This window comes from Hypomesus transpacificus, chromosome 17 (genome assembly GCF_021917145.1).
Source record: "Hypomesus transpacificus isolate Combined female chromosome 17, fHypTra1, whole genome shotgun sequence".
NCBI lineage: Eukaryota > Metazoa > Chordata > Actinopteri > Osmeriformes > Osmeridae > Hypomesus > Hypomesus transpacificus.
This window is the reverse complement of record NC_061076.1, coordinates 13386631-13411716: the sequence shown is the minus strand read 5'-3', so window position 1 is coordinate 13411716 and position 25086 is coordinate 13386631. Positions and strand designations below refer to the sequence as shown.

The following is a 25086-nucleotide window of genomic DNA, read 5'->3' as shown; positions in this document are numbered from 1 at the left end:
AAAACGAATTCAACTTAAGCGCTCTTTTGTGACGTGGGTGATTACGTTACTGTTGATCATCTGTCCATCATCGTATAAAGCCCGCCCTGGCAATTTCATTGGTTCGCCCACATTCTGGTTTTCTGTAGTTGGTCCCCAATACGAGACCCTCCAGACCCAATTTCCCGAACACATTTCTTTTGGGCGGGGAGAATTTGGGCTGGCAGCCAGGCTACTATTTTTATGCAACTGGCCCTATAATAAGTCCTTATTATGTTTATGAGCAGAGCTCCCCTATGGGGCGGAGCTCCACGAAATAGAACGCCCCCGGCCGACACTGCGCAATCTCACATAGAGCACGTCACGCTTCTGTTTTTAAAGTAAAAAACATGTCTGGTGGGGCAGAGACTGCAAATGACCGCCATAATATTCGAGACAATAACTACCACAATAATTGTCCTGACCACCGAATGGACGTCGATATTAATAGTGGACATACGGTAACAAACAGAGGAGACTTGGATACTAGTACTCAAGCTCCCTGTTCTTCAAATGGCAGTGGCGGAGAGGAGGATGAGTCGGAGGCCATTGACCGGGAGAGAGAAGCCGGGGACTCTAGTAATCAGCACGCCGCTGATGGAACTGTGCTAGGCTGCGGCAGAGAACAAGAGGTGTCGGTCGAAATCGGAGAGACGTACTTGTGTCAAAGAGCAGATAAGACATGGCGTGAGTACCAGTTTAACAAACAGTCCGACACAACGATGGATAATTCCCTATTTGAGCTAAATTATTAAAGTTTGAATACAGTAGTACAGCAGTAGTACAGTAACTAATACAATTCTGTCTTTTTGTACACACAGATTCCGCTGAAGTTATCCAGTCCAGGCTGAACGAACAGGAGGGCAGGGAGGAATTCTACGTGCATTATGTGGGATGTAAGTAGCTACTTTTTTGGAAACATTCTCCACAAGCATGATGGCTGCGCACGTCAGTGAAAACAAATTGTACACAGTGTGATGTGGTTATAGACAATAGTGTGTAGAGAGATGGTTCATTTAAGTTCTCTTATCAGTTTCAACTAGGCTATTATTTCCCATGTTCTCTTTCTAATGTTTTCCCCTTCTGTCTTCAATTTCCTCAAACTCTTTCCCATTTTTTCTCTCTGTTGACTTCTATCCAACTATTCCTATTCTGGTATCCCCATTGTCCATCTGCCCAACTCCTGCTTCTCCGATTTAACTCTGCAGCTTCCGTTCAGTTAACAGGCGCTTGGACGAGTGGGTGGGCAAGGCCAGGCTTGCGCTGACCAAGACGGTAAAAGATGCAGTGAGGAAGAGCGTGGAGGGAGGTGGGGGGGGAGAGCTCGGAGAGCAACCAGAAAGGAAGATTACCCGCAACCAGAAACGCAAGCATGACGAGATCAACCACGTTCAGAAGGTGAGACTTATTTTTTTAATAAACAAGGACAGCCAGAACATTGTGGATTCTTGTTTACTTAGGGAGACTTGGAACGTGGTAGGTTTAGCTCTGGTGTGGTACCCAGAGAATCCAAATTGGTGTAGGTGCTTTGGACTTGGTTATTATTGCAAGTGTGTGGTACAACCTCACAACTCTTTGTATTTAACTCCAAACTCATTACACTTGTGACACAGCCAGTCTTTCATTCAAAACTTGCCATTGTGCATTAATTTTGAATGTAAATATCTCTCACCAACCATTGATTCAAAATGTTAGTTTAATCACAAAATCTTACCCTCCCTTCAAAACATTTACTTTGTAGACATTGCAAAAAGCCGACGAACTAGTTGGCGTTGCAAGTGTGAAATATCTCCACACAGCCAACTCTTTGGCCCGCTCCATGTTGCTTTTAAGTTTCTGTCCACTGGTTGGACAGGAGCTGTAAACCGCACGGTGCAATGCTTCAAGCTAAAAACTTCCATGGTTCACACACCAGCGACAACAAATACATAAAAATTCAAATAATTTTACACGTTTACAATGTTTGGTAGCTGTTTGATTACTATTGTATGTTTGACCAATACACTATTTTGTTTCTACTGCTACATTTTATTTATTTTAATAGGCCCTACGTTTGATTACATTCTATTTTCGCGTTTTGAATGCAGAATTGTTTTTTAAATAACAAATAAATAAGAATGCAGTAGATTACATCTGTTATTTTGTCTTATTAGGAAAGTCTGGTGCCGTTAGTATTTTCCACATGGTAGAAGGAAGGTATAAGGTGTGAGGTATACAGTTTATTATTAATTCAACAACAGTATCGGGTATCGACAGATACACAAAGCCCAGGCATCGGTATCGGGACGGAAAGTCGGATCGGTGCATCCTTAATAAGGAGTATTCAACCAGAAACCAGTTTCCCGCAGAAAATGTGTTAGTTGAGGTGGTGGTGGTGGTGGTGGTGGTGGGGGGGGGGTCACGTTGGTCGGGGTTTGGAATGGAAGGAAGAAAACAGGAAAAAGGCGGATATCGCAATAAAAAAATAAAATGGGTAAGACGACAACGTAGTTAAAGCGGCAGGCGTGTGTTTCTTAGGCAGCCGCATTAACTGAAAAGTGCTGCGGGAAACCCTGGTGGTTTCATGGAATTTGGATGTTCATACAAACACACATTTTACATTATTAGGATGACAAACCCATTTAAAATCTATAGGTTTGCCAAATGGTCCACTGATTAACCATCAAGAGCAGTTGGATTAAGTGTTTATAATGTATTTAAGCAAATCTGAAGAGAAGCATATCAAAAATCTTGTATGCATTGTATTATGAAAGATAATTACTTAAGATATTTCTTTGATACACTGATTAGGTGTTGTTAAAAAGTTAGAGTGTAATTTGGGGTGTTTTACTAAACGTGTAAAAAAAAACAGCCTTATTGATGGTCTTTTGAGTTTTGTACTGAGAGTTATGAGGTTTTAACACATACTTGCAAGAATTGTACCATATCGTTAAAAAAAGTGTAACCAACTTCAGAGACCATACTGATTTTAAAATGTTGTCAGACAGAGACTTCTTGGTGACAATATTGTTGGACAATTGTATGCTAACTATGTACGACTTTGCTACATTCAGACTTGTATCAGAAGCACTGTACATTCGTACATTTCCGGTTGGGCATAATGTAGATTTAGGATGCTACTGTTCAGTGTTGAAAAGACTGAAAGAGATCCTATTTCTTTTTTCATAGACATATGCCGAAATGGACCCTACAACAGCCGCCCTTGAAAAGGAGCATGAAGCGGTAAGTGTGTTTGTGTGTGTGCGTGCAATGCATGTCAGCAAATATGTTCTCAATAGTATGTTTCAAGTAGGCTACAGCCGAACCCTCGTTCTGTTTTGATCAATAGTAATCGAGTTGATAAGTGTGTCTTCTTGTCTGATCACTACGCATCTGTGAGGTGCGTGTATGGACAGGGTGGCCACTAAACTGTCGTTCCGCTGCGAGGGCCAGCCCGACGTGCACGAATACACCTGTACAAATGCAAATGAAATTTCCACTCAAAATGCTGACAAAAGTTTGATTTACTATTTCCAACGCAGCCTCCATTGGTATTCTTAAGCTGGAATGATAATACAGTTCAGTGTTTCCTCTATGGCAACATTTCTGCCGCCACGGTATCAGAAATCAGGCTGTACAAAGATTTAGGCCGTCTATCAGCAGTGATTGTTAGAGTGCATGTCGAACTGAGAACTGCATGGACACGCGCTTCACACCGCAATTGAGATTGCGTGTGTGCGTCCTTGAGAACTGTAAGTCGAAAACTTATGTTCTATAAGTCTATAGTTCTTGCAAATTTAAATCAAGTTAACTGGTGCTTTTCGTTGTTTGTATTCTTCCCTACTAGCTAAATTGCACATGTCTGTTGATTCGATAGCAATTGCTGCCCTTGCTCAGGTTTGTATTTTAGGTGCATTATTATGCTGAAGTAGTTTTAATTAATAAAAAGTGGGTTTATTGTTATTATTTGCTACAGAATGTTTAGCCTATCAAGATCAAATAAAGCAGGCAGTGTACATGCTTCAGAGTGGCCTACCTTAATCGATAGCCTAGGATACTGACCATTTACAATAAGTTGTTTTGTCAATTATTTATTGGCAGCATTTATGCCATTTAGAACATACTTAATGAGTGTAAGGTGTCTTCAAGTAACCTTTTTTTTGGAGCACCGAAGACCCATTTTGACCCAGGAAAAACCCTGTTTACACGGAACCCCTACTAAGTTGCCATTAGGTATCACAAGTGTTCACGTTAGCCAGGTATAATTATAATAATCTTCCCTCTCCCTGCAGATTACTAAAGTGAAGTATGTGGACAAGATCCAAATTGGGAACTTTGAGATTGATGCCTGGTACTTCTCGCCATTTCCTGAGGACTACGGCAAGCAGCCCAAGCTGTGGATCTGCGAGTACTGCCTTAAGTACATGAAGTATGAGAAGAGCTTCAGATACCACCTGGTCAGTGACTCCCTGAGGCTTATTATTGGCCCCTTTTCACCAACATGGAACAGGTTCCGTTCCGGTTCTCACGCTCTATTATAAATAGGGTTGGGTTCCGAAACCCGGTTCCATAGTGGAACCGGTTCCTATGCAACCGGTAGGAATCGAACCGGATTAGAACACAAATTTGGGTCCATCATTTTGGTTCTACTTAATGTGGTAACTAATAAATAAAACCGGGAAATCACTTCAGTTTTTGAAAAAAATCTGTATTCCACTTTGAGCCAACTGAACAGGCTATTAAATCTCTTTTTGTCCAATAGTGTCCAACCTAAATCACAAATGCTCTGTAAGCATTGTTTCAATCATGTTGCTTGAAAGTACATAAAATAAAAGTCAGTTGTATTACAGACAAAAAAAAGGTAGGAATGTAAACAAATCTCTCGTAAGACCACAGGGTTCTGTTCAATGAAAAACAGTGAGTAACACAGGGTTCGACATAAGCGATGGCCCGGGGCCAGTAAAAAGTAACGTCGGGACAGTTAAATAGCAACTCACTGGCCCGATCGGGCCACTGCAAATTATTGATTGAAAAAAAAAATTGCATCGTAAAAGTTAACATCCTTCATATGTTTTGCTATCTGCTAAATGCATAAATAACTTTGCAGCTCGTGGGGCGCACATTTGGCAAATCAAGAGTTGAGTGAGTGACGAGCGGTTGTCAAATTGTAATTCTCTAATCTCGATCAATTTTTTAACAGCTGGCGCGAGACAAAAGTGAAGATGAAAGCAAAGTAGAGCTATGAGTTCAAACGGAAGCAACTATTTTTATTGAGCTAAGATGCACTGTGTCGTCTGTCGTATGTTCCCGTGTAAAGCAGACAAAAGTGGATCTTTTTTACACAGGCACCAGCAATTTTCGAAAACAATCCCTGACCAGCCATGCTAGCAGACAGCACCTGGTTTGCGTGACAGTTAAGCGGATGGTTGACAATCCATCTTCCAGGCCGTTGACCATGCTGGTTAGGAATTTAAATGCAGATGCCCATCATGTTATTGCACGACTTATAACAACGGCATATCACGTAATTAAGACGGACAGACGTTCGCCTTGTTCCCCCGGGCTATTGAACTGCAGCAGAATGGTGTTGACTTGGGTACTTAGAATCATACTGATGAAATGCAATGGAAGCTTTTATAAATTAGCATTGAGGGACCAGAGGTTTCAGTTTCAGCCAGACAGTCGTGCAGAGATGGCTGTCAGCAGGGAAAAGAGCACGTCATTTTTGAGGTTAAAAGTCAATTGTTTTGCTGACTATTAACCTTATTATTTTTTATCCTAGAAATGTGATTTAATTTTTGTTCTTTTTATGTCCAGGATGTGTTTAATAAATGGTTAAACATGTTAACAGAATAACATAACTTATAAGTCTTTGGTTTTGTTGTAACAATTATAAATTACAACTTTTGGAGGGGGGGCCAGTAAAAATGGCCTTGGGGCCAGTAAGTTTCAAACCCACTGGCCGTGGGGCCAGTCACAATTTTTTTTATGTTGAACCCTGGTAACAGTATCATTTCTGGACTGTTTTTTTTGTTCAAATAAGCAAATTAAAATGAAGGGAGGTAAGCATATCACATGCACACGTGACAAGCTTGCTCTTTTTTGTGAGCAAATGTTTCCTGCAGCAGAGAAGATCCGTTCTGCTGGAGTGGTTGTGGCAGGAATGCAAAGAAAAGATCTTGCAACCTTTGATAGGTTAGGGAAACGCCCCTCATTTTCCTTCCACCAACCTAGGGGATCTTCTTTTTAGGGCATTTGTGGTTCAGAGAAGTACATTTGTACTTTTTTTCTCACCATCTCAATCTTTTTGTCATTGTGGGAGTTCTCCTCTTCACTGAGGCTGTCTGAGTCAGACTGGAGGAGGTTTTCTAGCATTGACTGTTGTTGCTCTCTCCTTGGAACAGAGAATCTCTGACCTCCTGTAGGTTTCCAGGACTCTTTTGCTGCTTTGATAGCAAGGACTTCGACAGTGCTTTGAGCCTCTATCCTCTGTTAAGCAGGCATAAACTTGAGCTTTCTAAATCTTGGGTCTAGAGCTGCTGACAGAAGAACTGTGTTGTCTTTGTCCTTGCAGAAAGTGCTGATATTCCCCGACCTCTGTTAGATCTTTATAAGCTTTGGCTAAAAAAGCTTTTCCAGGTGTTGTTTCAAAGCTAAGGGATTGTTCCACAGACCTCTGTAGACCTTTTGCAAGTTGAGGAAGGCATGACAGTGTTGCATACTCTTGACCACTAAGAAGCTTAGTGGCACATTGAAAAAGCTGCAGGCCCTGGGTCAGGCAGTGACCACTGATCAGGCTTCAAGTCAAAGTACTGTTTGCTCCTTGGTGTCACCTCAGGATCAGAAAGTGTGGCAGCAGCGTACCAGACAGTGATGGAAGAGGTGAGGATGGACTCAACGATGGCTGTGTAGAAGTGCACCATCATTGTCTTTGGCAGGTTGAATTTCTTCAGCTTCCGTAGGAAGTACATCCTCTGTTGTGCTTTTTTGGTGAGGGAGCTGATGTTCAGTTCCCACTTGAGGTCCTGGGAGAGGATGGTGCCCAGGAAGCGGAAGGACTCCACAGTGTTGACTTGGGAGTCACACAGGGTGATGGGGCTGAGTGGGGCTGTATTCTTCCTGAAGTCCACAACCATCTCCACTGTCTTAAAAGCATTGAGCTCTAAGTTGTTCTGGCTACACCAGGTCACCAAGTTGTCAGCTTCCCACCTGTAATCAGACTCGTCCTCGTCAGAGATGAGACCAATGAGGGTGGTGTCGTCCGCAAACTTCAGAGGTTTGACAGACGAATGACTGGAGGTGCAGCTGTTGGTGAGAAGAACCAGAAGAGAAGGGAGAAGAGCAGAGGGGAAAGGACGCAGCCCTGAGGAGATCCGGTCCTGATGGACTGGTAGTCAGAGACTTGTGTTCCCAGCTTAACGCACTGCTTCCTGTCAGACAGCTAGAATTCCCATCAAATCTGCCGCTGGAAGCAGAAAAGTGGGAAATGAATCCACAGGAGTTGTAGTCCTGATGTTTAGAAGTACTTATCTTGTTAGAGAACCGCAGAAATCTTGGCAGAACACTGAATTAACAGACAAAACAAGACAAAACAGAGCGCACCTAACGACCGAGGCTGCCATCATCAGCGCTATCTTTCATCTCACACGGGAGATGCACGTTGTGAGCACATTGCACTCCCATGGAAAACAAATTCCGCCTAGCACACATTACATATTACAGTATTTACAGTTGGATCTTTGGTGAAACTTTCCCACACAATACTTAATGTGGCCCGTTTGCACCCTGACATTTTTACTACTGTTTTCTTCTGTTGGATTGCATACGGGAGGGCTGCATTAGTCTAGCGCTACAGCGCCACACAGGTCAAATCACATTATTGCAGTCACTTAAAATAGGTCTTATGAGATCAAACGATTTGTCGACTACAGAAATATTAGTAGACCATTTTTTATTGTCAACGTTGTCGATCGTTGCAGCCTTACTGTCGACTGAAATATTTTCCCTCTGTCGCTTCGAAACGGACGTAAAGTATCACACTTTCTCTGTAGTCTACCGTTTGCTAGCTACCGTAAATGTAAGCTATTTTTAAAATGCCATATTTTCCCTCTGGGCTCACGAAAATGGACGTAAAAGTATATTAACCATTCACTGCACGTGATCGCTAGTAAACATATTACACTTGCTTTGCTAGTCTATCGTGAACTAGCTAGCTTTTAGTGCATTTAAAATGCCTAAAGCAAAGCAGTATTCCACAGCCAAGGATTCCGACATCGCAAAATGCTACAAATGTTTCAAAACAATTACGTGCAAAGGGGAAGCACGTCGAATTTATTGAACCATGCGGCGACACATGGGATACTTCCTCTCCCCAATTTGTCTGCCATTTCAAACTCATACCTGTGTGTGCAGGCCTCTTCGACACCATCTGAGAGAGTTTTCTCCTGTGCAGGACAAGCCATAAGTCAGGATAGGTGTCGTATCTTGCCAGAGAAGGCAAATATGGAAATGTTTCTGCAAAAGAACTGCTAAAGTTTTAAAGCTGGGTTAGTTAGCATACCAGCTCAACATTTATTTTGTTGTTACTTGTTAATAGTAATAGTGTAACTGTTATTTATTGTTAAATGATTGTAGTTGTGTGTTAGGTGACTTACAGTGTTTCCTCTAAGATTTTTTTTTAGCAGTAGGGGCAGGTCGGTCCGACACAAAGTTTTAACCCTAACCCTTTATTTCGGAGCAGGTTAATGTAATAGTCTAATAGCTAATATAATATTGGACATATTTTCGTCCTAATTGGTGGCAGACAACCGGGAAAATATAGTCTTTATACCGGCTCGAAAATTACACAGATCATTCAAAAAATTCGACTTAAAAAGACCAAAAAGGTTGAGGAGGACAGCCTTTAAGAGAGAAAGCGATTCCCCATTGATCTGTCACATCAGAATTTGGATTTGGGGCACGAAAGTCTTGAAATTTGATTGAGAATGTCGCCCGGTAGACCGCATAGAATTAGGCGGCAGCCATGTCTTCACGTCATGTCACAAAGTTCATAATTTTACAGTTTTACAGTCAAATCTACACCAAAAAAAGTAGTGCAGGGAAGCTTTCAAGAAATATGGGAATTCAGCTTTTTGCACCTAAAATACAAACGTGAACAAAGGCAGCAATCGCTATCGAATCAACAGACGTGCAATTTACTGTAGCTAGTAGGGGAAGAATACAAACAACGAAAATCACCAGTTAACTTAATTTAAATTAGCAAGAACTATAGACTAATACAATAACAGGCTTAAATGAACTGACAACATGAGTTATACGATTTACAGTTCTCAAGGACGCACACACGCAAACTCAACTGCGGTGTGAAGCGCGTGTCCGTGCTATTCTCCGACATGCACTCTAACAATCACTGCTGATAGACGGCCTAAAATGTTGTACAGCCCTATTTCTGATACCGTGGCGGCAGAAATTTAGAAATTTTAAAGAAAACATAGAAGAAAAAAACACTGGACTTAAGTTTACTTATTTTATATTTTAGTAGGCTACTTAAAATTTTTAATATATTGTTTAAAAAAAACTCTGAAAGAGCCTTTCTTTGATGTCATTTTTCAGTTTTTCAATAATCGGAATCATTTGGGAATCGGAATCGTTTTAAAAGTACCGGTTCGGCATCGGAATCGTAAAAATCCAAACAATAACCAACCCTAAATATAAACCTTTCTGAGCAGTTTGACCAAACATAAATTGGTTTGGAACCCAAAAACTTGCTTCCCGTCTGTTACCAAAAAGTAGCAGGTGGAAACTGGTTTGCTAGATAACATCAAGGTTTTAACAATCCTTAACAGAACCAATTCTATAAGAAAATATCATTTTATGTTAAAGGGGTATATGCAGAATGGTACTAGCCTGAAAGAGACCCCTCTGACTACCAGCTATGTTGGAGAGTCTGAATAGACACATTTTGGGTGAACTCAACAGTACATGCATTTGGGAGGACTATAGAAGAAATATAGGGGAAACATACCACTGTATTTCAACACATTGTCATTGCTACCTAACAAACCCATGAACCCGCGCCTGGCATGACCGTCTCTTTTCCTATATAGACATATCTTATATAAATTTACAAAATACCTGCTGTACTACTTTGTTTGTGATTGTTTCTTCGTTGATCCACTGCTTCCCCATGGCCTGAAATGACAAAATATTTCATCTAACAACCTCTCATTGCCTCTGGTCCCTCCTTTCATCTCAAATGTCCATGCTAGTCCCAGTGCCAGTGGAGGCAGCCTCCAGGGAAGGAGATCTATAGGAGGAGCAACATCTCTGTGTATGAGGTGGATGGACGCGACCACAAGGTGAGGGAAACCACTGTTGTTGTGTTGGAAAATAAAGGCCATAAACTTAACCCGTCCAACCCTGACCAGATTTGTATTTTATAGTTTCTACCATCTCTTAATTAAAAGGTAAAAGGTTTTATTAGTCTGTTGACACACATTTTGAAATGCTTGTTTATGAAAATTCACTTCACATTTAATTTGGATGAGACTTGTATTATGTATTACCTGTCTCTTTCACGTGTTTCTCTCTTCATAGATATACTGTCAGAACCTCTGTCTCCTGGCCAAGCTCTTCCTGGACCACAAGACGCTGTACTTTGATGTAGAGCCATTTGTCTTCTACATCTTGACCGAAGTCAACAGGCAGGGGGCGCACATAGTGGGCTACTTCTCTAAGGTAGTTACAGGGCTTCCATGGGGCCTATAAATTCAAATGTGAATTTGAAAAGTAAAGCTTAATAAGGGCTCAATAGATGGAGGAGGTCCTTTGAATTAAGTGCAATAAGCCCATCTCTCATTTTATACACCCATCAAGAGCAAAAATGTTTAGCAATAAATGCTAGATTAATAATGAAAGCTAATCAATTGGTTTGTTTGTTGGGTTGGCAGGAGAAGGAATCGCCAGACGGAAATAATGTGGCTTGTATCCTCACCCTGCCCCCATACCAGCGCAGAGGCTATGGAAAATTCCTCATAGCATTCAGTAAGTGAAACAACAAGAACACAGTCCCTCTCAACACAGACACATATTCCCTTATCTTTAAAATAAATAATTCCCATTTTGTTTTCTAAGTGTTGTGTTTGACAGAGGCTAATGACTTGTAATTGTGCATCAGTTGGGTTAAATTATAAATCACTCCAGCTCTCTCTTTCTCCCTGCTTCTCTCTCTCCTATCCAATTGTTTTTACCTTCCAATTGGCCACTTGGTTTCCTCCATCTCCCATGTTCTGCTTCTGTCTATCCATCTACCTATTCACCCTACTTCTCTGTTTGTTTTTGACCCCTCGCTGTTTGTACCCATCTCTCTTGCCCTCCTTTCTAGGTTACGAGCTCTCCAAGCTGGAGAGCACAGTGGGTTCTCCTGAGAAGCCGTTGTCTGACTTGGGCAAGCTGAGCTACAGGAGCTACTGGTCTTGGGTGCTGCTGGAGATACTTAGAGACTTCAGGGGCACGCTGTCCATCAAAGACCTCAGGTACACACACGCGCGCACATAGCAGTAGGCACACACTCATGTCAGTGTGCTCAAGGGAACAGCCACAAACCATCAGGTTTACAAACGCACACTTTTGTTTGCTTACCCTTAAGACACAATACACTCCCAAAAAGAAAAGACGGAAAATACAAATAATAATTATAATAATAATACAACCCTCTACGGACACAATAAAGCTTGAGTCGCCATTGGCTAGTAATTTTTTTATTTTACTCGATGGATGGGTGGATGGACTTTTTACATGAAACACATGTACAACAATGCAACTGAAAAAAGTACATTATCTGTCTGAATTATTTTTTATTTTGCATATGGATTTAATCTACCATTTTTTTAGCAAATGGCTTTCTCTTGCCACTTGACTTCAGCCACCTCTCCACAAATGATGATGGATCATACTGCTGAAGCTCTGGGCCTTCTGATGAACTGAAGATCAGGTCTGAAAGGCGTGAGGATATCAGACTGCTGCGGACATCTGATTTTATTCTCTTTTGGTCACGGAAGGCTCTTTCGCAGTTGGCAGAGCTGATTAGCAGAGCAAGAATAATCTGAACAAGGAACAGTAATCTTAAATTGTCTTGATAACAAAAAAAACAAAAAAACATTTTCTGCTCAGACTGAAATTGTAGCTTTTTTACATCCTTCTCTTTGTGCGTGACGAGTGCCGTAAAAAGCAAGTCGATCTTTTTGTGAGAGAAAGCGACAGAGGCAGTGTAGCGTTTTACCTTCCCTAGCGACAATAAATCTTATCGAGCGACAAATCTAGCGACTTTCCGTTACTTTGGCAACCTCCATTTTCGTTGTTGAGCAGCAGTAAAATAACTGTAATAATTGTACATCTGTTGTCATAGCAGCCAATCATGTTAACTCTCAGTCATTGACGGTGCGTCATTGAAATCTGCGCTAAACGTATTATTTGCTTCTAACTCAGTCACAGGCGAGTGAAGTCGAACAATTTACTATCCATTGGCCAATTAAAGAAAATGTTTCGCCTGGCGTGAAATTTGGTCGCACATGCGATTGATTTACTCGCATTGTAGAGAGTATTAAGACTTTCTTTATATAGCACATTTCATACAAGAATTGCAGCTCAAAGTATTTTACATAAAATCAATAAAAACTATATTATAAGTAATAAAAACCCTTCTGAACACAGGCCGCAGTTTTTGCGGTAATCCAGAACAATCTCCGACCTTTTGCAGAGCAGTCCACCTATGTTGCTCAAGCCTTTTTATTCAAATCCTAAATGCACAATTTCAGACCTTTTGCAGAGCAGTCCACCAGAACCTACACTGCCTGGCCCCAAAAAAATTCACCACCTGGAATGAACTAAGCAAATAGGTAAAAGCCTCCCATTGGATAATTACTGCATGGGTGATTATGTTTAAGCTGGCAACAAGTTATTTCACCCTAACTGCTGCAGTGAGAAGCTTCTCATTTCTTAAACAACCATGTCGAAGGACACATCCTGTGGTCATGGAAAATATGTTTATCTCTTTCAGACGGGTCACATTATTGGCATACATCAAGCAAAGAAAACATCTAAGGAGATTGCTGAAACTAATAAAATTGGGATAAGAACTGTCCAATGAATTGGACTCTGGATGAATGGAAGAAGGTCATGTGGTCTGATGAGTCCAGATTTACCCTGTTCCAGAGTGATGGGCAGTGCTATGATCTGGGGTTGCTGCACTTGGTCAGGTCTAGGTTCAGCAACGTGACCTGAATATACTGAATGACCGGGTTATTCCATCAATGGATTTGTTCTTCCCTGATGGCACGGGCATATTCCAAGATGACAGTGCCAGGATTCATCGGGCTCAAATTGTGAACGAGTGGTTCAGGTAGCATGAGACATTATGTTTACACATGGATTGGCCACCACAGAGTCCAGACCTTAGCCCCATTGAGAATCTTTGGGATGTGCTGGAGAAGACTTTGCGTAGTGGTCCGACTCTCCCATCATCAAGACATGATCTTGGCAAAAAATGAATGCAGCTCTGGACAATAAATGTTGTGACATTGCAGAAGCTTATCAAAACGATGCCACAGCGAATGCGTGCCGTAATCAAAGCTAAAGGTGGTCCAACGAAATATTAGTGTGACTTTTTTTGGGCCAGGCAATGTATGTTGCCCAAGCCTTTTGATTCAAATCTAAAACATACAATTTCAAACCTTTTGCAGAGCAGTCCAGAATCTATGTTGCTCAAGCCTTTTGATTACAAGCCGCAGTCTTTGCTGTATTTTGAGCCACAGTCTTTGTGGTTTCCCAATATAAATAAAATGTAACAAAACACAGGCCGCAATCTTTGCGGGAATCCAAAACACAATCAATAAAAACAATAATACAAGTCAAAACACAAGCCGCAGTCTTTGCAGGGAACCAAACAACGGAACTCATAAAAGTAATAAAAACCCTTCTGAAATAAAATGGGTTAAATGCTTTGGTAAAAAGACGAAGGTTTTAAACTGTCTCTTGAAAATGTCTAGTGTGTTTGCTTCCCTAATATAGAGATAGAATGTGGTCTCACCCAAACTGAGAGACATACACGCTCGGAATACTGTCAAGCACAGCTGCTTAACCCTGACCTCCTCTCCCAAACAGCCAGATGACCAGCATCACCCAGAGTGACATCATCAGCACGCTGCAGTCCCTCAACATGGTGAAATACTGGAAGGGCCAGCATGTCATCTGTGTCACTCCCAAATTGGTCGAGGAGCACCTTAAGAGTGCACAGTACAAGAAGCCGCCCATTACAGGTGGGTAGTCATACACATTTACAAACATAAGTTTTTCTCTGAGATAACAAGGGATTGGTACAGCATTTGACTGTAGACCAATAGTTCCGAAGTTCTAACCTACCTGAGTACACTGCTTTGGGTAAAAGGTGTCTGCTAAATTAATGTTGCATCATAATTAAAATTTCATTAATACATCATGTGTCGCTTTTTTAGTCTTGTGACTTTTTTCTCTTGATCAACTTACCTTTCATCGCTGTATTTAGTTTTGCCTTAGCTGGCAAGTGTGTGAGTAATGATCTTACAAAGGGGATGTACTAACCTTCTGTGCTGCTGTGTGTGCCTCTCTGTTTAAAACACTTAATGTGTTTTGTTGTCCCCTACAGTGGACACCGTGTGTCTGAAGTGGGCTCCCCCAAAACACAAGCAGGCCAAGTTCTCCAAGAAGTGATAGAACCAGTCCTACCGTGTCCAACATTTAACAAGAGCATGTAATTTTTCAGCCATCTTGTCGTCATTCTTTTGAATATCAGACTATTTGTTGTAAAGAGGAACCAACATATGTACATAGCAGTGATGTGTAAGTCATTCATTTCGTTTTTTTAATAAACAAGAATAGTGATATTCAGTTCAGTTTTGCTTGTCTTTCTCGTGAGTTTGCAATTTGGCTTGGTGTGGGAAGCAGTGCTTTCTTCTATTTTGAAAGATCTAAAGCAACATGATTCTGTATCTACAAAATGTGTATTTACCTGTCTCTTCGCCAAAAATTCACAGAATAAAGATGGGTGAAATATAAAGAACATAAAAAACACATGGTGCAATCTGCGAGACAACAAAAAATTCCATTATCTTGAATGGGAAAACTAGTGCATAGGTCTGACTGTTGTCAAACGATAGACTCTTGGTTTTAGTTCAGGTAGCACTGTTGGTGTTGTATTTCACAACGTGAACATGTTATGCATTTTCTTCATGAATTCCCATGAGCCCTTCAGGAAATGTTGCCATGGCAATAAAAAATATCCCAAAGGAGAAGGACTTCTGTTGGAAAGCATTGGACTCCCTATTAATTAATCTGAATGAAACTGGAGACGATTACATAGATAATATTATGTCCACTGCACCTGTTTAAGTGGATGATTGTTATTTCACCCATTTGTTATTGTACCTATTTGTTTTAGGAATATTAGCTTTAAAGATTTTGGCGAGACCATAAATGTAGGTTGGAAAATACAGAAAGTACATAAAGGTTTGACTTGGTAAAAAGTATGTAAAGAGAGAAATCTTTAGGCTAATATAACTTTTTTTCAGTGTTATACCGTATATCCGTATCTGTCTACTAGCAGTGAGGTGAGGAAGGGAGGGGCCACAAGGAAATTTGAGTGCTCTGATTAGCCTACTCTGTTCAGGTGTAAATGCAGGTGATTTTTCTCTACAGGTTGGACTACATTCTTCTACCGAAACTCTGTCTGACAGTATAGTGGCTACAGACTGGTTTCTATTTCACATTTCATTGATGTGTTACAGTAATGGAGGACAAAACTATTTTTTATTAGTTTGCTTGAGACGTTGTTACTTCCATTTATGAGTTGGCTACCTACTCAGCATCCCAGGTAAGCACCCACTACAGGAAGTATAAATATATTTCTTTATCTAATCTTAAGTTAAAATAAGTGAATTGTTCATCCACAAACTGTTAGCCATTAGGCTTCGTATTCATTTATTTTTTTATCAATAGTATTTTTGTACAACAACCAATGTACAAACAATTTGTTACAAATACAGTATTTTCCCCCCTAAAATTGTTGTCCCTGACAGAGCACTACCACAATGAATCCAGGTATCCAGGTACTGATTGTTTTGGCAGCAACAAGTAAGTGCTTGTTAAGTTGTCTTTAAAAGTTTGTTGAACCTTATAATATCTACATTAAGAACTCACCAGAATAAACTATTAGTAGTTAAGAATTTTCATTCTCATGGATCTCCTTATTCCTTACCTAGGTTTGGGAGGATGTAGAGCACAAGGTAAAGTTGTTTAGAAATTACATCTGTGTATTTAATGTGTGACAAGAGCAAGGCATTTGTCTTTGTAATGGGTGTTTGTGCACAGCCACCCTGTATCTATGCACGTAATACTCCCCCCCTTCTCTTCAGAGTGTGGTAAAGCTCCTCTGGGAAATCGTATTGTGGGAGGAATTGATGCACCAGATGGGGCATGGCCGTGGCAGGTCGACATCCACTTAGGCAGTAGTGGTCACGTGTGTGGTGGCACACTCATTGCAAGCAACTGGGTGCTCTCTGCCGCCCACTGTTTTCCCAAGTAAGATGGCCATTTAAAGTAGACAGAGTGTCTTCTATATGACAAGGAGTGAAACAACAGTTCTGTGTGTATAAGGTGTCTGTCAGTCTTTGTCTATTTTTGTCATTGGCTCTTTTTACTTCATACTTCATTATGTATTATTCCTACTTCCCTGATTCACAGAGTTTGAATGCTTGTTTTGGATCAACCGCAATAGAAAAGCCAAAAACTTTAGAAAGAGGGCTATAAAAAAGCCCAAACCTCTTTGTATGTGAATACAGAAGAAAGCACCATAGAAAAGGTTTTTGTAATCAGTGAAACCAAGTCTGACATTTTGACATTTTTTTCATAGACTTCATGAAGTGTCCCTATGTGTCAGTATTAGGGGTGTACGTTAACAATATAGTGTGTACAACAACAAAATTACAGAAAATGTTTTGGAAAGAAATCTGTTAATTTAATTTCAGTTTCATATTTCTTTTTTTCAAAACATAGTGATTCGTATTGTATCGTGAACCCAGTATTGTGATATGTATCAAATCGTGAGCTGAGTGTATAGTTATACCCCTTTTCACTATGCTTTTACCAGTGGGATTTCCACCATCACAGAAGGAATTTATGAAAGTGTTTGTGAATTTAAAGATTCAACATTGAAAGTGTTCTACACTAAACTTTTTAATTTAAACAACTTCAGTCCAGCAATTTTTTTTCTCTCTCTCTCCTCCTCACAGAATATCGGAAATTTACTCTTACAGCTTCTATGTGGGCCGCCACAAACTCAATAGCTACAACCAGTACGAGAGCCACCACAGTGCCATCCGAGTAGTTGTGCCCCCTGACTACATGGACCCCCAGACTGGCAGGGACCTGGCACTGGTGCAGCTAGCTGAACCTGTAACCTGGAGTGTGCGTGTGCAGCCCATCTGCCTGCCTGTCAGTGGAATGGCCTTCACTGAGGGTACACTGTGCCATGTCACAGGCTGGGGTGACACTCAGGAAGGAGGTGAGTACTGGAGGAAGAGTTAGGTGCACAGGATGTTGTGAATGTGTGCACTTTACTTGAAGGTAATGGTTAAATGAAAATGTTATCTATGTTTTCCAATCAGTTTTGCTTGACTATTTGATTCTAAAATCTTTGTTACTTTTATCTTGAAAGTGGAATGGCTTTCATACAATTTGATAGAGCCCTGAATAGGTACAAACCGTGACTGCTAGAACAATATCAAAAGTCCATAGCAGAGGAAAATTGCATTTCAATTCATAACATACAAGTTAACAAAAACCTCACATGGTATACGACAAATTTCAAATTTGGATTAATTGACAAAAGGATATAAGTGTAGTGGAGGAATAAAAAGCAATTCAATCTAATTACACAATAAGGAAAATTAAAACACACAGAGCCACGGTAGGTCTTAAAGGAACTGTTGGGTGTTGAAAGTAGATTTTGAGAGTAAAATGAGAGAACAGAAGAGTATAGGGCGTAGCGGTCTTTTATTGTGGAGTTACTCTTAATGAGAAAAAACAAGGGCTGGCATACAAAAATTAGAATTGATGTAAAATGAGTGTGCTTTATGTTAGGGATTTTAAACGAGGCTGGGAAAGAAGTCTCGTTTTAGGGGGGTTGAAGAGTGAGAACATTTAATGGTTTCACTGAAACAGGCTTAACAGATATCCATTTTCGTAGTACTTTTGTCTTTGCTATGCAATGAAACTAATTCAAATCACTGTATTGACACAACATGCACACACATTCCTTTGTTTAGATGAGTACAAAGTGGTCATACTGTTATATCCCAAAACTTCTTCTTTTTTTTGTGTTGTATTGTATACTGGTATACATAACTGTACATTATGATGATTATCAGAGTCACAAAATCATACATCATACTAATATCATATTATGACAGCCATTTGAGTTTGAATTGGTATGTAACAAACCTTTCCCTCTCTTTTGCCTTGAAACAGTATCCTTGTCAGGGGTAGGAACTCTCCAGCAAGTCAAGATACCTATCATTGAACAGAATTCCTGTAACAGTATGTATAAGGTCCAATCATACTACTCAGAGACAGTGGACATCCTGCCAGATATGATCTGCGCTGGATTCAAGGATGGTGGTAAAGACTCGTGTCAGGTAGCCCTGTTTCTATCTGCCTACACACGCACACACGCACAAACACACCAAACAAAAGGTGCTGTCTTACACTTACAAATAAAAAATACATGTTCTCAGCTCATGCACCTCTGCAATATTATGCATGGTTATTTAGTGTCAAAGGTATGTGCACATGTTGACACATTGTGAGGGAAAGTTACAATCTATCTTTCCCTGCCTCACGCTCTTTTTCAGGGAGATTCTGGTGGGCCACTCGTCTGCCCCGCAGGGAACCGAACATGGGTCCAGGCTGGGGTGGTAAGTTTTGGACTGGGGTGTGCCCAGCCTAATCGGCCTGGGGTCTATACCAAGGTATCTGCTTTCACTGACTTAATTAAATCAACAGTCTCTAATGCCCAGCTTATAGGTGGGGGATTCCAGAGAGAGGCCAATGAGGCTTTGGTGCTGGGATATTCCTTGGCTTTGGTGTTGCTGGGGAGATAGACTGCAAAATATACACATCAACTAAATATCTAAAACTGTATTTCTCAAAATGGTTTTCAGATGAGAAAAAGGTTTTACCTGATCTGCTCCAATGTGTTCTGTATTTGAACTACACAAACGTTGACCGTATTTCTCCCATTAAACGCTGCAGCGTTTATTACACAATGTTCATTTATGGTGCGGCATTTATTCAAGGGCAGTAACCACTTTAATTAGTAAGAGAGAATTAGTGAATTGTAGCTGCAGTGCGGCCATAGAAAAACAAAGAATAGACAAGGTCAAACACAAAGCCTAGTGTAAAAGTAAAGGTTGTGGGGGAAGAATTATGTGATTATTGTCTACAAACCGATTTATATTTCCAATTTGCACAAAAAGACTAAATGTAGCGAAGCAAAACTTTTTTTATGACTGCATACAGAACAGAAAAGCTCAATGCAACATCAATCAGCTGCTAATAATGACCCTCTACTGGCCAAGTGCAAACCAGTTTCAATTAATTCACTCAAACCTCTTAAAAGAAAGGAATCTGCTGAAGATAAATGAAAGCTGCAAAGTTTACCCTAAATACTCATTGCACAGAACAGGATACAAATGTTCTTGTTTTTCCTTAAAGAGTAACTACACACCAAACTTTGTTTTTGTTTGTTAAAGTTTTCCATTGCTTTGGCATATTTTTACAGTTTCAACATTATCTAAACTGTAAGTGCGCAATTGTTAATACTGTTTTATGGGACATCACAACTCTATTGCATGTCTGCCAAAGGTAACTGACCCAAAACATTTACTATAATTCATGCTTCAAAACCAAGTTATTGTGTCAGTAAATTGGCCAATGCCATCAAAATTAAGTGTTTTGTCATTGTGTGAACCGTACTTTTCAAAATGTGTTTCCACCATAGCAGTCAACCCTGGAAATGTTTGTGATATACATTACATTTACATTTAGTCATTTAGCAGACGCTCTTATCCAGAGCGACTTAGAGTAAGTACAGGGATATTCCCCCCCAAGGCAAGTATGGTGAAGCGCCTTGCCCAAGGACACAACGTCATTTTGCACGGCGGGGAATCGATCCGGCAACCTTCTGATTACTAGCCCGACTCCCTCACCGCTCAGCCATCTGACTCCCATGATATACAAATTATGAAATTTTTTCTCTCATCTTTTTTGTTTCACACTGACTACTTATTGTACTACACAATAATGTCAGTTTTGTCTTTCTGAATGCTATTGTATATCACACTGAGCTTAGATACTTATTGCAACAGGAGGTACAAGTTTACTGGGGAAAATCAATACTGTACTACACAGAAATATTTATGTATTTTGTATATATACAGTTAATTTGTTTTTATAGCAATGTGTTACTTGTGAACATAAAATGTACATTTGCATGCCCATGTTTACATATGCCTTACATGTTAAGTCATATATAGTGAAAAGAAAATTGACACACAATGACATCCATACAACAACAAAAAAAGATTGTGATTTCTATTTGGTTACTGTTAGCTGGTAGGTAATATGTCAATTTAACAGACATCAAAAACATTCCCACGTCATAGATTTTTATGGAACATGTAGGTCTGACAGATTTTGATAATTGAATGGATCTTTTTGTAATCATATGATGAAAGAATGTTTAGAAGCTGAGAAAAGTATGACAGTTTCAATGAGAATCAACTCCTCGGTTTTGATCGGCAGGCCATGTGCATGCAGTTATTGTGCACAATTGTAGACAGTTAAAAGAGTACTTACTCTTTTGCACATGTGCCAAAATACGGGCAATTTGCTTAAATGAATAAGAAATTCAAATCTGTTGTGGCCATTTATTGTTCAGAGATTTGAAATTGCTGTTTTGAAAATAAATATTCTCATTCGAGAATAGCCTAAGTGATTGAGAAAAACTGTAAAACCTTATGTTTAATACTCAAGCTTTTGTTTTTTAAATATGGAGGAAAGTCCTAAGGCTGAAATTTGGTTGTTTGGTTACTCTTACAGAACTGTTTCCATGTTGTAGCCTACATTTGATGTCTCCTCACTTAAGTCACAATTGGGGACTAAAGATCAGAAATATTTTGTTTGAGAAATCTATGTGTGTAAAATGTATTTACATTAAACATTAATTGTATTTTTCCCCCATGTGTCTGATGGGCACTGCATTATGTTGCGTTGTGAATTATTCAGTTCTAACTCTGTAAACAGCTCAACAAACCATTACACCACAATCGTGTCCTTTTTCTACACTTCATACGTCATCGCATTTTGACATCTGCTGGTCAATTCATGGCAAAGTGACTGTATGATTGAAGTGATGGTCCTCGAAGTCAAGTACTCAGAATCAGGTTTATTAGCCAAGTAAGTTTACACACACAAGGAATTTGCTTTGTTGGGCAGGTGAATACAATAAACAAATAATAAACAAATAAGAGTATTAAATTGGCTGCAGTCTTTTAATATAAAATGTTGAACATTTAAAACAAAATGCTAACAATTCAGAATAATTCTAAACAATACTATAGTACAAAATTTAAAAGAGGAGAGTGCAAAATGGCTATTGCAGTGCGCAATGAGGTTACTGAGGTGAGCGTTACAGTAACACTTAATACTTTATGCATGTGTAAGTGACAGTTGGGGGTCCTGGGGCTTGTTGATGGGCCAGCTGCGGATGGAAATAAATTGTTGTTATGGCGTGAGATTTTGGTCTTGATGGACCGCAGCTTCCTACCGGAGGGGTGTGTCTGACCCAGTGTGTCCAGGGTGGGAGGAGTCTGACACAATCTTCCTTGCTCGCCCCAGGGTCCACAGAAGAATGTGTTGTTTACTACCCATCCAAATTTGAATGAAAAAAAAAACACTGAAAATCAGCAGTCTTCTCTGCTTGAGATTGGGGGGGCGTGTCGCCTGAAGGAGCTGAAGCTCTGCCCCCTCGAATTTATTGAATTTAGCAACAACAGCAACACTAGCTAAACCCGCCCTCTTCAGAGGATTCAGAATGCAGCGGCTCGCCTGGTCTACAATCTACCCAGACACTCCCATGTTACCCCGCTCCTCATCTCTCTCCACTGGCTACCCATCAACGCCCGTATCAGATTCAAGACCCTGGTACTGACCTTCCGAGCAGTGAACGGTTCTGCACCGGACTACATCGAGTCTCTCCTGCAGCCTTACACCCCCACCCGTCACCTACGGTCTTCTTCAGACAACCGCCTGGTGGTCCCACCGCTCTTCTCCTGCCTGGCCCCCCAATGGTGGAACCAGCTCCCCACCTCCATCAGGGACACTGACTGTCTCCCCACCTTCAAGAAAAGGCTCAAGACGCACTTGTTCTGGGAGTACAACGGCACTTAGGACTGCTTGATTGGACCAGATGTTAGTTTCCTCCAGGATCACAATAACTCTTATTGAGAGACTTGTTACATTTACATTTATGCATTTAGCAGACGCTTTTATCCAAAGCGACTTACAAGAGAGAGCTTTACAAAAGAGCATAGGTCACTGATCATAACAACGAGGTAGTCCCAAACATTGCAAGCAGCCAAAACATGAAGCATACATTGTGAAAAAACTAAACAAGTCCAAAAGGGAAGACCCATAAGAGCATGCAGTTATACAAGTTACAAATTAAAACAACATGAACCACAAAAAGTGCAGAACTGTACCTGTAGAAGAACAATCAACAGTAAAATATTTCACAGCGAGTACAAGACTTAACTTCGTTGTAACTAACCTACAAGAGCAACAAGTCACTCAATAAGAGTCATTGTGATCCTGGAGGAAACTAACATCAGGTCCAGCCAAGCATTCTTACGTGCCGTTGTACTCCCGGAACAAGTGTGTCTTGAGCCTTTTCTTGAAGGTGGGGAGACAGTAAGTGTCCCTGATGGAGGTAGGGAGCTGGTTCCACCATTGGGGGGCCAGGCAGGAGAAGAGCGGTGGGACCACCAGGCGGTTGTAGGAGTCTAAGAACAGGTTTAGCAAGGCGGTGAGAGAGGCTAAACGACTGTACTCGCAGAGACTGGAACACCAATTCTGTGCTAACGACTCTGCTTCTGTCTGGAGAGGCCTCAGGCAGATCACCAACTTCAAGCCCAGAGCCCCCCACTCCACTAACGACTCCCGCCTGGCCAACGACCTGAATGAGTTTTACTGTATATTTGAAAGACAATTGGACAGTCCTGAACAACCCCTTTCCACCCGTGAGGCCCCCCCCCCCCTTCCCCCATCTACAGTGACGACCCTCTCCATTCAGGAGAGAGAAGTGAACAAACTGTTCACTTCTTCAAGAGACAGAACCCCCGCAAAGCAGCTGGGCCGGACTCTCCAGCCACCCTCAAGAACTGCGCTGACCAGCTGTCTCCGGTGTTTACCTACATCTTTAACACCTCCCTGGAGACATGCCATGTGCCAGCCTGTCTCAAATCCTCCACCATCATCCCTGTGCCCAAAAAGCCCAGGCCAACTGGACATAATGACTACAGACCCGTCGCCCTGACCTCTGTGGTAATGAAGTCTTTTGAGCGCCTGGTGCTGGCACACCTTAAATCCATCACTGACCCTCTACTGGACCCCCTGCAGTTTGCCTACAGAGCCAACAGGTCTGTGGACGATGCAGTTAATTTGGCCCTCCACTTCACCCTACAGCGCCTGGACTCCCCAGCATCCTATGCCAGGATCCTGTTTGTGGACTTCAGCTCTGCCTTCAACACCATCATCCCCGCTCTGCTTCAGGACAAGCTCTCCCAGCTGAACGTGCCTGATTCCACCTGCATGTGGATCACAGACTTCCTGTCTGACAGGAAGCAGTGCGTTAAGCTGGGAACACAAGTCTCTGATTCCGGTCCATCAGCATTGGATCTCCCCAGGGCTGCGTCCTTTCTCCTCTGCTCTTCTCCCTGTACACCAACAGCTGCACCTCTAGCCATCCGTCCGTCAAACTCCTGAAGTTTGCGGACGACACCACCCTTATTGGGCTCATCTCTGGTGGAGACGAGTCCGACTATAGGTGGGAAGCGGACAACCTGGTGACCTGGTGCAGCCAGAACAACCTAGAGCTCAATGCTCTCAAGACAGTGGAGATGATTGTGGACTTCAGGAAGAACACAGCCCCACTCACCCCCATCACCCTGTGTGACTCCCAAGTCAACACTGTGGAGTCCTTCCGCTTCCTGGGCACTATCCTCTCCCAGGACCTCAAGTGGGAACTGAACATCAGTTCCCTCACCAAGAAAGCACAACAGAGGATGTACTTCCTACGGCAGCTGAAGAAATTCAACCTGCCAAAGACAATGATGGTGCACTTCTACACAGCCATCATTGAGTCTATCCTCACCTCCTCTATCACCATCTGGTACGCTGCTGCCACTGCCAAGGACAAGAGCAGGCTGCAGCGTATCATCCGCACTGCAGAGAAGGTGATTGGCTGCAATCTGCCTTCCCTCGAGGACCTGCACACCTCGAGGACCCTGAGACGAGCGAAGAAGATTGTGGCGGACTCCTCCCACCCTGGTCACTCCCTGTTTCACTCCCCTCCGGCAGAAGGCTGCGGTCCATCAGGACCAAAACCTCACGCCACACAAACAGTTTCTTCCCTTCCGCTGTTGGCCTCCTCAACAAGGCCAAGAGCTCACACTGACTCTAATGACTTCATGTCTTAAAACTTTTTACCTTTGCACTACATTCAATTCCTGTAATATTTGTATTTTATATTGTAATTTGTCAACGTATATTTTATTTTATGCCCACTTTATTCTATTTTAGTGTATTCCACTTATTACTGCTAGTTTTAGTATAGTTAGACCACATATTTAAATTTAAGATTCCTATATGTTTATTGTATGCACCTTCCTGCCAAAGCAAATTCCTTGTCAGTGCAAACTTTCATGGCGAATAAATCTGATT

At 41.3% G+C, this 25086-nt stretch overlaps 2 protein-coding genes across 3 annotated transcripts; both read left to right on the top strand.

The window, feature by feature from the left end:
- Window positions 1-331: 331 nt before the first annotated feature.
- kat8 (K(lysine) acetyltransferase 8) lies at window positions 332-15202 on the top strand. Its single transcript, XM_047037962.1, has 11 exons — window positions 332-705; window positions 840-914; window positions 1238-1416; window positions 3187-3240; window positions 4290-4454; window positions 10266-10355; window positions 10594-10734; window positions 10947-11040; window positions 11381-11531; window positions 14158-14312; window positions 14678-15202. Exons 1-11 carry the CDS (start codon window positions 369-371, stop codon window positions 14740-14742), a joined length of 1506 nt encoding a protein of 501 aa, XP_046893918.1. The 5' UTR covers window positions 332-368; the 3' UTR covers window positions 14743-15202.
- A 477-nt stretch (window positions 15203-15679) lies between these two features.
- Window positions 15680-21347, top strand: si:dkey-16l2.17 (serine protease 33). 2 transcript variants are annotated; one of them, XM_047038034.1, is made up of 8 exons: window positions 15680-15901; window positions 16107-16161; window positions 16290-16313; window positions 16443-16608; window positions 17319-17590; window positions 18556-18722; window positions 18939-19001; window positions 19104-21347. In XM_047038034.1, exons 2-8 carry the CDS (start codon window positions 16119-16121, stop codon window positions 19185-19187), a joined length of 819 nt encoding a protein of 272 aa, XP_046893990.1. In that variant the 5' UTR covers window positions 15680-15901; window positions 16107-16118; the 3' UTR covers window positions 19188-21347. The 2 variants fall into 2 exon arrangements, with proteins under 2 accessions (XP_046893990.1, XP_046893989.1); XM_047038033.1 differs by having other exon boundaries at window positions 15681-15901; window positions 18939-21347.
- Window positions 21348-25086: the final 3739 nt, after the last annotated feature.